We start from the raw sequence: 12,846 nt of genomic DNA, 5'->3' as shown, positions 1-12,846 counted from the left end.
CACAGAAAAAGCTGGAAGTGGTGCTGTGGCTCACAAGTGGTAGAGTGCCATCCCTGAGAAAGCCCAAGGACAGTGCTCAGCCCTGAGTTCAAGCCCCAGGTCTGGAAAAAAAAATAAAACAATAATAATAATAAATAGCATTAAGCCAACCATGGGCATTTTTCTAATCTAATATGTAAGATAAAATGTCAGGAAATTATAAAAGACTAATTATCTTGAAAATTTTTAATCGGATTTATTTTCTGAAAGACCTATTTTGTAAAATAGTTTACACAGTAGATTACATTAAATACATTTTCATAAACTTTTACATACAATAGGATAAAGTAATACTAACAGCATTAACAATTTAATAATAAAGATAAAAAGTAGAGGACAGTGCTCAGCCCTGAGTCCAAGCCCCCAAACCAGCAAAATAAATAAATAAAAATAAATAAAATGTGTCTAAATCGAAGGTAGGGTAAATAAGCAGAAATCTTATCAATAAGTTTTAGAGTACTATTGAATATAACTTCTCAAATTTCTTAGTAAGAAAATAACTACATTTCTTATATATTAATTTTAAATTTTAAGACAGTAGGTAAGACACGGCATGTACATGGAAGCACCTTCAAAAGTGCTCAGAGCTAAAAGTATGCCAGTCGCATTTATACTAATGAAACACATAAAATATGCTATTTAAATGATCACTAACTTTTCTCCATTGCCCCAAGCAAACAAGGTCCCATCTTTACTAAACGTATAGACTTTGCAATTTTTTCCAGGTTCCCTAAAAATGAGAGAAAAAAAAGCTTAAATTAATAGACATCAATATTTGATTAGTCAATAATCTATTAATTTCATGGCTAAGAACTTTCACAAAGTTTATAAAATAATTCCAAAATGCTTTGATCTGCCAAAATAATTTCTCTCTTAAAAGGTAACGTCAGCCGGGCAGGGTGGCTCAGGCCTGTAATCCTAGCTACCCAGGATAATTTCTCTCTTAAAAGGTAACGTCAGCCGGGCAGGGTGGCTCAGGCCTGTAATCCTAGCTATCCAGGAGGATGAGATCTGAGGATATAAGCTACTATTTTCAAATCTGAAGACCATTTTCCTTCATAAGAAAAAAATATCTATTCTTCCTAATATCATGTAATATATAAAATCTTCAAAATTTGTTTGCTTTCTTTGTCTGAATCATACCAACAATTTAGAACTGTGCATTGCTGTACATTATTTTTCAACGAAGTAAGCCATACCTTGGAAACACTGTACTTTCTGTAAAATGTGGCGGTCCATTCACCATGTAAAGACCTTCAGAGCCTCGGACTAAAGAAACACAATTCAAACAGCCAGGTTATTGCTAATAAAGATTCAAATCAAAGGCATGGTTCATGCCTGTCATCCTAGCTACGCAGGAAGCTGAGATCTGACGATAGCAGTTCAAAGCCAGACCAGGCACAAAAGTCTGAAAGACTCTTATCTCCAATTAACCATTAGAAAACTGGAAATGAAGCTGTGGCTCAAGTGGTAGAGTGCTGGCCTTGAGCTGAAGAGCTCAGGGATAGCGCCCAGGCCCAGAGTTAAAACCCCACGACTGACAACATTAAGAGAGGTTCAAATCAGATTTAACTTTATTTTTCTTTTTGCTGTTACTGGGGCCTGAACTTGAGGCGTAGGCACTGTCTTAGTCTTTTCCACTCCAGGCCAGTGCCCTGCCACTTGAGCCACAGCTCCACTTCTGAAGATAGGAGCCTTACCATGGACTTCGGTGCCACAGCTGGCTTTGAACCACAACTCTCAGATCTCAGGTTCCTGAGCAGCCAAGACTACAGGTGTGAGCCAATGTCTAGCTCTTTCTGAATATTTTTAAATGCAAAAGCTTGTAAAATAGTAATGAAAACAGTAAATATTTTATTGAACTATGAAATACGAACACTAAAAGGTTATACTATTTTCAGCTGGGCACTGGAGGCTATCACCTATCACCCTAGCTACTCAGGAGGCTGAGATCTGAGGATCTGGGTTCAAAGCCAGCCTGGGCACTGAAGTCTGTGAGACTGTTATTTCCAATTAATCAGTAGAAAACAGAAATGTTGCTGTGGATCCAGGGGTAGGGTAGTAGCCTTGAGCTGAAGAGCTCAGAGACAGAGCCCAGGCCCAGTCCCACAAATGGTAGAATGCCAGGTTTAAATAAAAAGAAAGCTCAGGGACAGAGCCCATACTGAGTCCAAATCCTAAGACTAGCCAAAAAAAAAAAAAAAAAAAAAAGAGGATATGCTCTCTCACCTTGTTATATATAACCACAACCTGTAACTGCAGATAAATATGTATCTTCTATCAGTACTTGGAATCATTAAAACTGTCATCAGCAAAACAAGGACAGTTGTGGTATAGTAGAAAGGGCATGAACTCAGAGTACTTCGACACTAGTAACTAGATTCCACACTATCTGAGTCTCTGTCCCAATCTACAAAACCAAAATACTGAAACACAAGAGGTATATACTTTACAAAGGCAACAGATAATAGAATGAGACATATTTCTTTACTCAGCCCAGGAAGTTCAGGATTTAATAACAAAATGTTTGGAACATTTACACACACACACACACACACACACACACACACACACATATGTGTTTGTTTTGGGGTGGTCATGGGGCTTGAACTGGCCCTGGGTGCTGTCACTGAGCTCTTCAGCCCAAGGCTACTGCCCTACCCTGGAGCCACAGCCCCACTTCTCATTTTCTAGAGGTTAAGTGGAGTAGAGTTTCAGGTCCTTTTGTGCCTGGGCTGGCTTTGAACCTTGATCTTCAGATCTCAAGTCTCCTGAGTAGCTAGGATTACAGGTGTGAGCCACCATGCTGGCTAATAATTTTTTTTAATGGTCGAAGTGAATGCATTTGAAGCTGACCCAAATTAATTGACTTTTATTTTAAAATACTATTAGAAACAATTAAAAAAAAAAAAAAAAAAAAACAAGGGCCGGGAATTTGGTCTAATGGAGACTGCTTCCCTAACATGCATGAAGACCTGGGTTCAATTCCTCAGTACCAAATACGTAGAAAAGTCGGAAGTGGTGCTGTGGCTCAAGAGGTAGTGCTAGTCTTGAGGAAAGCCTTGAGGAAAACCCAAAGACAGTGCCCAGGCCCTGAGTCCACGCCCCAGAACTGGTAAAAACAACGAAAACTACCTCTTAGGTTCTGTGTTGAGCGCTGGAGAAACAAAAAGGGGGGAAAAAAGTCAGTGTTACGTCTGACCTAATTGAACTTCGTGTATAGTAATCAAATAAACAGCAAATAAAATTGTGTAACTGCATCTGTAGTACAAAGATTTATGGTGCACAGACTTCAAGATGGGAAGTTCTAACCTAAAACTAGAAAGGGAAACCGTCTGTCCTTGAGTGACTTGCATGTAAGGCCTAAAGGACGGACCTGCTCCAAGAGAACAGTGAATTCAAAAACCCCACAGGAAAATAAAGGAGTATCAGAAGAGTGGCTGGAAGAGAGCGCCAAGAAAGAAAGCGGGGCTCGGGTTGCGAATGTTAAGGCCTAAGGTAAGCAACACCGGGAACCTTGCAGTGCTTCCAGACTTGCATTTTGGAGAGGTCAGTTTGATCCAGTATGCGAACCAAACTGGGAGGGGCTGAGGATGGATGGCTGAGAAGGGGCCCAGCACGTGGGGCCCGCCGGTGGGCAGCCGGTGTGCAAATGCCCCGTAGGCTCTGTGGTTCTTCTTCGGGCGGAAGCGCAGGCTCCCGTGCTCCGGAGCCGCTCCTCCCGGGGCCAGAGCTCGGGGCCTCGCTGCTGCCCGGAGCTGTTTTGCTCGCGGCCGTGCTCCACCTCGCAGACCGCGGCCCGTCTTTCTGAGGTGCACTGGCGACCCTCACCTCCAGGGCGGCCACGGACTCTCGGCCCACGGAGGCGCTCTCGAGCCTGCGGGTCCGGGACCGGGACCGGGCGCCACCCACGCAAGCCCGCGCCCTGCGGCGTCCGCTCCGTGCCTCAGGTGGGAAGCGCCGGGCTCCCGTCGGCTGCGCCGGGCCGGCTCCCGGCCCTGGGCTTGAACTCGGGGCCTCGCACAGCGGCCCTCTGCCGCCCGGCCAACGTCCCCGCCGAGCACGGCGGGCGGAGGCGCCGCCCGCGCCCGAGCCCCGGCGGGCAGCGCCCCAGGGGAGGCCGGGCGGAAGCGGGGCCCCCGCCCGCGGACCCACCTGTCAGCAGCGGCGCGGACGGCGCCATGTCGTCCCGGAAGAAGAACCCCATGCGCCGGGCCAGGGGTCAGCGCGGGCCGAACCCAGCCCCTACACGTCTCCTCACGCGTGGAGGCTCTCGGAGAGTGCTTCCGGGTCGCCGGCGTCGGGGCCGGCCCGCTTCCGGTGCCGACTCGCGCATGCGCGTCCCCGGGCCGTGGGGGGGGGCGGGGGCGCGCACGCCCTGCGTCTCCGCGGGGCGGCGCCGCCCAGTGCTGACGTGGGCCGCGGAGCCGGAGCCGTTCGAGGCTGCGCGCGGCGCCGCGCGGTTGTTGCGTGTCCTCTCCTCCGTCCACGCTCGCCGCGGCGGCCCCGCTCTCCTCCCGCGCCCGCGCCCGCGCCCGGCCGGCCTCGCCGAGCGCCCGGCCCGGGAGCCTCGTCGCCCCGGCGGCCCGGGGAGGCCGCGAGCGCGCGGCAGGCGGTGCCCGCGAAGATGGTCGCCAAGCAGCGGATCCGGATGGCCAACGAGAAGCACAGCAAGAACATCACCCAGCGCGGCAACGTCGCCAAGACCTCGGTGCGGGGCCGGTCGGGGCCGGGGCGGGGGGCGCGGGGCCTGGGGGAGCTGGGCTGGGGCGGGGGGCGCGGGGCCGGGGCGGGGGGCGCGGGGCCTGGGGGAGCTGGGCTGGGGCGGGGGGCGCGGGGCCGGGGCGGGGGGCGCGGGGCCTGGGGGAGCTGGGCGGGGGCGGGGGCGCGGGGCCGGGGCGGGGGGCGCGGGGCCTGGGGGAGCTGGGCGGGGGGCGCGGGGCCGGGGCGGGGGGCGCGGGGCCGGGGCGGGGGCCGGGGCCGGGCCGAGCGGGACCCGGGCGCCCAGCGCGGCCGGCCGCCTGACCGCGCCCCTCCCGCAGAGGAACGCCCCCGAAGAGAAGGCGTCGGTGGGCCCCTGGCTGTTGGCGCTCTTCATTTTCGTCGTCTGCGGCTCGGGTGAGGAGCGCGGGCCCCGCGGCGGCGGGCGGGCGGGCGGGGGGCGCGGGCGCGGCGGCCCGCGGGGCTCTGAGGCCCCGCCCCAGGAAGGCGCCCGACCCCGGCTCCCGCGTCCCGGAGCTGGCGGCGGAGCTGGCGGCGGGACGCGGGGGCCGTGTGCTGAGGAAACCTGTGCAGGCCGCCGCGCGGGCGTGCGGGGCGGCCGCGGGTCCTGCCCAGCCCCGCCGGAGCCCGCTCGGAGCCCGGCGGCTGGCGCTTTCCGGACGATGGCCACTCGCCAGTCCGTTTATGTAACCCGAGATTCTTGACGTTCAGAAACCTTAATGACGGCCCTGCGGTTGAAAAACCTGTTTGCTCTGGAAGCTTTTGTTGGGGGGGGGGGACGTGCGCATCGGATTTAGGGAAGTCGGTCTAGCGAGTCTGCGCTCAGCCTCCCCAGCTAGCGAATACCGAGCTGAGCCTGCTGCCCTTGGAACCAAGACTGCCCCGGACTCTCCCGCGCCTCCCAGGCCTCTTCTATCCAGGTCTTGTTTTAATGTTTGTTCTTTTTCTCGACAGCGATTTTCCAGATTATTCAGAGTATCAGGATGGGCATGTGAAGTGACAGACTAAGATGTTTCCACTCTCCTGTGAATTTTAGCCTGAATCCATTCCTGATGTTTGCTGCCTCGGTTAAGAACCAATCAGTAAAGCATTCTGCCTCAGAATGGCTTTCCCATCCTCCTTCCTGTGTCATTCCGGGGCTCCTCACAAATCATTCCAGGTTTCCTCGTCCATACCACAGTGCCTTGCAAAAGCACCACGTGAATAAAGCAATAAAATTTGATTATTAAGCTCCAGTAGTGGGCCCTACTTACTTAGTCAGTAAAGAACCATTTCTTAGGTGGTTATTAAAATAGTATACCAGCATGGATGGTTAGATTCAGTCTGTGTAACAGGATCTGGATTTTAACTCATACATAAATGCAATTACCTTAATTAAAAATTTGGAACCTTTAGGTTTTTATACAGCTAGTCACTTTATTACTCTTAAATTGAAAGCACACTCCATTATAGGGTCATATGACTGTCCTGTTGTAAGGTGCATTTATGAGTGATGCAGTTACAGCCTAGTGTCCCCACCACTATTATCCCCAGAGACTTCGTCGTGGAGCAGAGGTGCCAGGGCCACCAGGTGCTCCTGTTGCACTGCTTGCACGTTGAATGGCAAGCATAATAATCTAAGATCCTGTTCAAAAGCAAGCAAGCAGCATACAGGCATTCTGTAACTTAACTAGGACTGTGGTTTCACACAGAGTGGAATCAGGGAAGGTTTCTGCCTATTGCTTTCACCAGAATTGCACTAATACTCAAAGGGATTCACCATGGTGGATGGGAGCACAGAGAATGCATGGGACTCCAGAAGTTGTGGCCCGGCAGGACTTGATGCAGTCCAGTGTGCTGCAAACATCTTAGCACTTTCAATACCACCACCACCACCACCCCCCAAAAAAGCACACCAATTAAAAAAGCTGCACTTGGTGTGTAAAAGTTGCACTGGCTCTTTGAAGTGCCTGTCAGGCACGGGATGAGACATCTACTGGTAAGGAGCAGGTCTTTGGGCTTCCTTTGAATGTGTGCAGAGGTTATGATTTATTAAATATTAGTGTTGATAAAGGTGAGGATGGCTGGCAGGTACTCTTGGCAGTGGTATGGCCTGGTCAGTGTCTGTGTCAGTGGACTGGAAAGCTGCTGACTGCTTTGCAGACTCCTCACGATCCCCCAATTATAAGCTGTCAGAAGAGGAAGAGAAAGGAATGGCTTCCTAGTCTACACACAGCATAACCTCACAGGAACTTCCTCAGGTACACAGGAGTGAGAAGAGCCGTGGTTAGATGTGGAGAAAAGACCAGCTCACCTGTGGCTGCAGTTGCAAGTAGTTCCTGCCCTTCCCGCCCAGTGGCTTGGCCCTGTCCTTGTTTCCCTCGAGTCTAATTCTGTCTTACTGTAATTTTAAAAATGGAAGTTGTTGCTCTCAATTCAGGTGCCTTATTTGCTTTGAATCACTTCATTCCGTGTCAGAATTTCCCTTGGTTTACTCTATGTGATTGGCTTCACAGTGGCTTTCTTTTTTAAATGTAAAATGTTCTGATTAATTGGCTAAATGCTGTAGCCAGCAATCATTTCATGTGTCACACTGCATTCTCTTTGTATTCCCTGTGTAATGTACCGGTTGGGTGCATTTTATATTCAGGTGGGATTGTGCATGCTGGGGCAAATGAAAGCTGTGTCTGATGATTTAAAAAAAATAATAAAGTTCCCTGAATACGCTTTTCTTGTAGAAGTGTTTTTACAGAGTTGTTATCTAACTACTTATTTTAAATCCAACTTCGTTTAAAAATATTCTTTTACTTTAGTTAAAAGAAATAGTGCCCAGGAGCACAGGTATAAGGGCTGTAACTAGAAATTGGAACAAAAAATATGGATGGGAAGCCCAATAAATACTTGTGCGGTTGGGTGTACACTCCATTATTGTCAAAGTAATGGAGCTCAAGAAAAAGCATGGTGTCTCCCTGGCCTTCCTGTGTCGATCAGCTGTGTTGGGTTATGAGGGGTCAGGATTCCACTCTTGGGGAGGTATTGGAATCTCAACTTCATCGTAAGTCATGTTTCCCTCTGTGTAGCTTTGTAGTTAATGGCCTCCCATCCTGCTGTAACCTCCAAGAGGCAAGGGTGGACTTAGCTGTAAACCCTAACTCTGGCGGCACTCTCCCCACCCCCAAGCCCCCAGATAACAAACTAAGCACAGCCACAATCGTGATAAGAATTTCAGAGGAAAAGTGAGATAGAGGATCTCAGCCATCATAGAATCGTTGGGAGCAAAACAAGTGCTCCACAGATATCATAGAATTGACTTCAAAACTTTGAAAGCACTGTTTTTATAAGCTTTTTAATTCTGCTTTTAGAGAAGAACCTTTAGGCTAGGCATGGTGGCTCACGCCTGTAATCCTAGCTACTCTAGAGGCTGATATCTGAAGATCAAGGTTCAAAGCCAGCCCGGACACTAAAGACCTTGATACTCTAATCTCCAGTTAAACTCTAGAAAAAAGGAAGTGATACTCAGGGGTGGGACAGTAGCCTTGAGCTGAAGAGTTTAGGGATAGCTCCCAGGCTCAGAGTTCAAGCCCCATAACCCACCAAAAAAGTTACTTCCAAATAAAAAATTATAAGATTATATCTATATATATGTAACTATCTCAATTAAAACGATCATCTGTAATTTTCCATTCACATTAAAAAAGTTTTGATGGCAATAGGTTGCCATCTAGTGTCCAAGTTCTGCAACTACTAGTCTTACAAATTCCATCTTTTTATTAAGATACATATCTGGAAATTCCTTTTGTCAATTACTTCGTATGGGGCCAGGAGTGTAGCCTAGTGGTAGACTGCTTACCTAGCATGTACGAAGACCTGGGTTCAATTCCTCCATACTATATATAGAAAAAGGCCAGAAGTGGTGCTGTGGCTCAAGTGGTGGAGCCCCAGCCTTGAGAAAGCCCAAGGACAGGGCCCAGGCCCTTCAGAGAAGACGCTAAGAGACAACTTGAGGTGGAGTTCAAACGCTAGTACCAGTTCAGGCACACATGTGCAGACAGACAGACAGACAGACAGACACACACACACCCGCAGAGTATGAAGACAGACCCATGCACTCATGCTGTGAAATAGCACATGCATTTCTGCCTTTATGGTTGTCAAAATCCCGGCTGGGCTGCGGCTCAGGTGTGTATCCTAGCTACTCAAGACAAAGGCTGGAGCACTGAAGTGCAGGCCAGGCCTGAAGAGTGCTGAGCCCACCTCACGCCACTGGCAGTACAGCCCTGCTGGGGTTTCTGGCCACACACGAGTTTCTGACTCGTGGGCTTAAGCTGAGTCTGCAGCCAGTGAGGCTGACACTGCTGGTCCTGTGCTTCTTTATTTTTTATCTTTATTATTTTGAGGGCTTAAAGATGGAATCAAGGTCCTATGTGTGCTGGCTCACACTCTTGCCTCTAAGCCACCACCTCTGCCTCGGCAACGCCTGGAAACCTGGCACACTAATCATACTTTTAATATACTTTGGGCAAAGACTTTCTGTTTTGCTCAGTAAATTAGTTGAACAAAGCATTTCGTTGTGATTTTTTTTTTGGCCAGTCCTGAGGCTTGAACTTAGGGCCTGAGCACTGTCCTTGGGCTCTACCATGTAGGCCATACCACCATTTTTGGCTTTTTTCTATGTATGTGGTACCAAAGAATCAACCTCAGGTCTTCGTGCATGCTAGGCAAGCACTCGACCATTAGGCCACACTCCCGCCAAACACGCTTTTTAAAAGGGGATGTGTTGGAGAACTAAGGAAATATAGTCGTGAACCTGTTCAAAATATGCATCTAAGGAATTATTGTAAACCCTGTTGTACTATTGATGTATGCTAATAAAAAGAGTGATTTAGCGTACAACACAATACATGCTGTAAAAAAAAGACAAAGCCAGGCACAGTGGCTCACACCTGTAACCCTAGCTACTCCAGAGGCTGAGAACTGAGGACCTTGGTTCAGAGCCAGCCCAGGCACTCAAGTCCTAAAGTCTGTGGTGAGACTTATCTCCAATTAACCACCAGAAAAAAGGAAATGGGGCTGTGGCTCCAAGGGTAGGACTGTAGCCTTAAGCTGAAGAGCTCAGGGGCAGTGCCCAGGCCCCATGACTGACAAAAACAACAACAACAAAACCTCAAACTACAGTGTATTTTCTGTTACTATGGCAAAAATACTTAACAAATGAAGGAAGGGAGGAAGGAAGGAGGGAAGGGAGAAGGGAATGAGAAGATGGGAAGGAAGAAGGGAGGGAAGGAGGGAGGGAGGGAGGGAGGGAGGGAGGGAAGGAAGGAAGGAAGGAAGGAAGGAAGGAAGGAAGGAAGGAAGGAAGGAAGGAAGGAGGAAAAGGAGGGAGGGAGGGGAGATGGGAAGGAAGGAATGTAGACCAGGAACACAGGGCTTACCTCAGCTCAGGGCACATGATAGGGAGGGACTGCCCAACTGTGGACGGGTTGGTCAACGCATGGTGTCAGAAGGCAGGAACGCAGATGGTGGCTGGGGCCAAGATCTACCCTTCAGGGAGCAAGCACAGTGGTTCCCATCAGTGCTGGTTAGGTGACGGCTGAACTCTCTAACTGGAGGGTAGGGACGGGAGGGAACACAGGGGAGGAGGGAAGCAGTGGCTGTGTACGCATGACCTGTATGTATAACTACCGAATACAAGTGGCTTATTTTATTTTTGCTAGTCCTGTGGCTTGAACTCAGGGCCTGGGTACTGTCCTTGGACTTTCTCAAGGCTAGTGGCCTCCCTCTTGAGCCACAGCACCACTTCCAGCTTTTTTTCTATGTATGTGGTACTGAGGAATCAAACCCAGGTTTTCATCCATGCTAGGCAAGCACCTTGCCACTAGGCCTAACTCCCAGGCCAAGCTTTTCTCTTTTAGATCCACCTTTCAAAGGCATGCCCTGTAATACTTCTAGTGACACCTCCCACGGTGTCTTCTCTGCAGGTAGCAATCTGTATAGGAACTCCTGACTCCTCAAGAGATTTGGGATGTGACCCCTCTGGAAAAGCCCACAGACATGCCTAGAGCACATTTGACTCACTGGGCCTCTCTCGAGTCCCACCACACCTGCCGTCCCAGCTGCAGTGGCTCAGTGGAACTAGGATGAACCTGACAAAAGTGGCCATACATGGATCCATCCGATGGCTTTGACAGGGACCACCATGTGGCAAGAGCAGGAAAGGAAGGAAGGGAAGGAGGGAGCTCCAGTTACTGAGTTGTCCTTCCTTTGTGTCCAGTCCCTGGTCAAAAGCAGCAGAGGGGGAAGTAGATGGGAAGAGAGAAGGCTGAGCATGGAAGCCTGGGCTCCCAGGGAGGGATGAGAATACAGGAGAACATTCGTTTTATTTCTAATTTATTAATTTGCCATTACACAAACAATACGTGAGTACATATTCAGAAACATCAAACATTACAGGTAAAGCTAATGAACACCATCAAACTACAGCTACCCGTGGGAGCTGCCCTCTGGATGGCTATGTCCACACGCTGAGCCGGGACTGTGTGTGAACAGGTGGCATGTTTAACCAACAGTAGCATTCGATGACACATACTGCCCTTCCAATTTTCCCCCAAATGTCAACACACGCAGCACTGCAGCCTGATGTTTTATAATGTGTATGACACGCGTTGTTTGGATGGGTAGTTTGGTTTTTTTCCAATTACATGATTACATGCGAACGTTTTGTACCAGCTACCCTGTGAACAGGTTTCTTCTTTTAGGGTCCATTTTAAAAACTAGAATTTTGGGGTCATGATATGTGTGTGAATTTTACATTCGACGGCTGTCTCAGTTGCCTTAAAAAAAAAAAAAAAGCTGTGCACACAGGAACAGCCACGCCTTACCATTCCCAATGTGCCTCGGGAGCTGCCTGTGGGATGGTCAGCTTCTTCCTGTGCACCTTTCCTATTTGCTGGGGTTAATGTCCCTTTGTAAAGCCTTTTGCTTAAGTGCATCTTCAAAGTTCTGTTTCTGCAGACAGTTGTCCAGCAAGTAGAAGACCCACTGCTAGTCTAGCTGGAATAAATTTTCGTGAGAAATCTAAACTTCTTTCCCAAGTGGACATACAATCGATACCATTGGTTAAGTAATTCATGCTTTCCCCTACTGTTCTAAAATGTTTCATTCGCCACGTAGTCGGCATATTTGTGTTTAGATTCTGTTATGTTAGGGATTTTTGGCTTAAGGTACCTGAGTTGTTCTTGACTTCCTGGTTTATGGAATATAGGTGATTTTTTGCCAATCCCCCTACCCCCAAATGAGCATGTTGCTTAGAAGACAGAAGATGATAAAATTCACAACACACAAATCTTACTCTAGTAAGTTAGGGTTAAATCAGCCGTGTTTTCTAAAAGTCTGAGTATTAAAAAAAAAGTGTAAATTTCCTTATCAGATTAGTTCTTAGGGGAGACTTGCAGGCCAGGGGAAAGTGGGAGGCTTTTCACGTTCCCTTCTTTGCACAAATGTTACTTGATATTAAAGCTCTTTCTTCAGTTATCTTGTGCAATGGCAAAAGATTTCACACAATGTGCCAATGCCGCTGCTGACTTCTAAGGATATGCCTACATGTTGGTTTAAACATACAACATTTATGATGAATGCAGGACAGATCTCCAGCTTTGTCCCATCTACCTTTCTGTCCTTGTTGTTAGTGGGGGCAGCACCTAAAGTAACTTGGCACTGGACTGTATTGCGGTGGTGTTTGTATGAAAGAGTTCAAATGTCTCCAAAACTTTTTTTTTGGGGGGGGGTGAGGTGGGGAAAGCTTTGCTTATGCAAGTCTGCTACCAGATTTAATTACTTTTTTAAGTAGGAAAACTACAACTAGACACTGACCCGATTGAATGTCACAGGTCCAAACTCTCTGTAGATGTACCGCTTGCCTGAGAAGGACCTGCAACAGCATTTTGGGTCTCTGTGGGCCAGTACCTCCAGTTGAGATCTGGAAACCCTCAGCGTATGCAAAAAAAAAAAAAAAAAAAAAAAGAAAAAGAAATTCAAAAGGTAACTTTTTTCCAAGGTAAAGTTCAAGTGTGCATTTGCCTTATTTTTCTAAGTTGGAACATTCTTTTC

The 12,846-nt window shown here is 48.6% G+C and overlaps 1 protein-coding gene and 1 long non-coding RNA gene across 3 annotated transcripts; one reads left to right on the top strand and one right to left on the bottom strand.

The window, feature by feature from the left end:
* Positions 1-531: 531 nt before the first annotated feature.
* On the bottom strand, positions 532-4,324 carry LOC150038945 (uncharacterized). 2 transcript variants are annotated; one of them, XR_016534587.1, is made up of 3 exons: positions 3,871-4,126; positions 1,239-1,308; positions 532-769 (listed from the first exon to the last, which is right to left on the bottom strand). It is a non-coding gene; the product is annotated as an uncharacterized LOC150038945 (long non-coding RNA). The 2 variants fall into 2 exon arrangements; XR_016534586.1 differs by lacking the exon at positions 3,871-4,126 and adding an exon at positions 4,195-4,324 and having other exon boundaries at positions 548-769.
* A 152-nt stretch (positions 4,325-4,476) lies between these two features.
* Positions 4,477-5,996, top strand: LOC150038944 (stress-associated endoplasmic reticulum protein 1). Its single transcript, XM_090328196.1, has 3 exons — positions 4,477-4,750; positions 5,082-5,157; positions 5,716-5,996. Exons 1-3 carry the CDS (start codon positions 4,667-4,669, stop codon positions 5,754-5,756), a joined length of 201 nt encoding a protein of 66 aa, XP_090184322.1. The 5' UTR covers positions 4,477-4,666; the 3' UTR covers positions 5,757-5,996.
* Positions 5,997-12,846: the final 6,850 nt, after the last annotated feature.

Source organism: Megascapheus bottae, unplaced genomic scaffold (assembly GCF_031878675.1).
Source record: "Megascapheus bottae isolate mThoBot1 unplaced genomic scaffold, mThoBot2.hap1 H_3, whole genome shotgun sequence".
In the NCBI taxonomy this organism is placed as follows: domain Eukaryota; kingdom Metazoa; phylum Chordata; class Mammalia; order Rodentia; family Geomyidae; genus Megascapheus; species Megascapheus bottae.
Note: the sequence above shows the minus strand (reverse complement) of the source record. Positions and strands in the feature narration are given on the sequence as shown.

What these genes read in the sequence shown, in the direction of transcription:
- LOC150038944 (XM_090328196.1), top strand. Translation starts at nt 4,667, where the DNA reads ATGGTCGCCAAGCAGCGGATCCGGATGGCCAACGAGAAGCACAGCAAG. An exon ending in GCAACGTCGCCAAGACCTCG is followed by an intron (nt 4,751 to 5,081) that starts GTGCGGGGCCGG and finishes CCCCTCCCGCAG; the next exon opens with AGGAACGCCCCCGAAGAGAA. An exon ending in TTTCGTCGTCTGCGGCTCGG is followed by an intron (nt 5,158 to 5,715) that starts GTGAGGAGCGCG and finishes TTTTCTCGACAG; the next exon opens with CGATTTTCCAGATTATTCAG.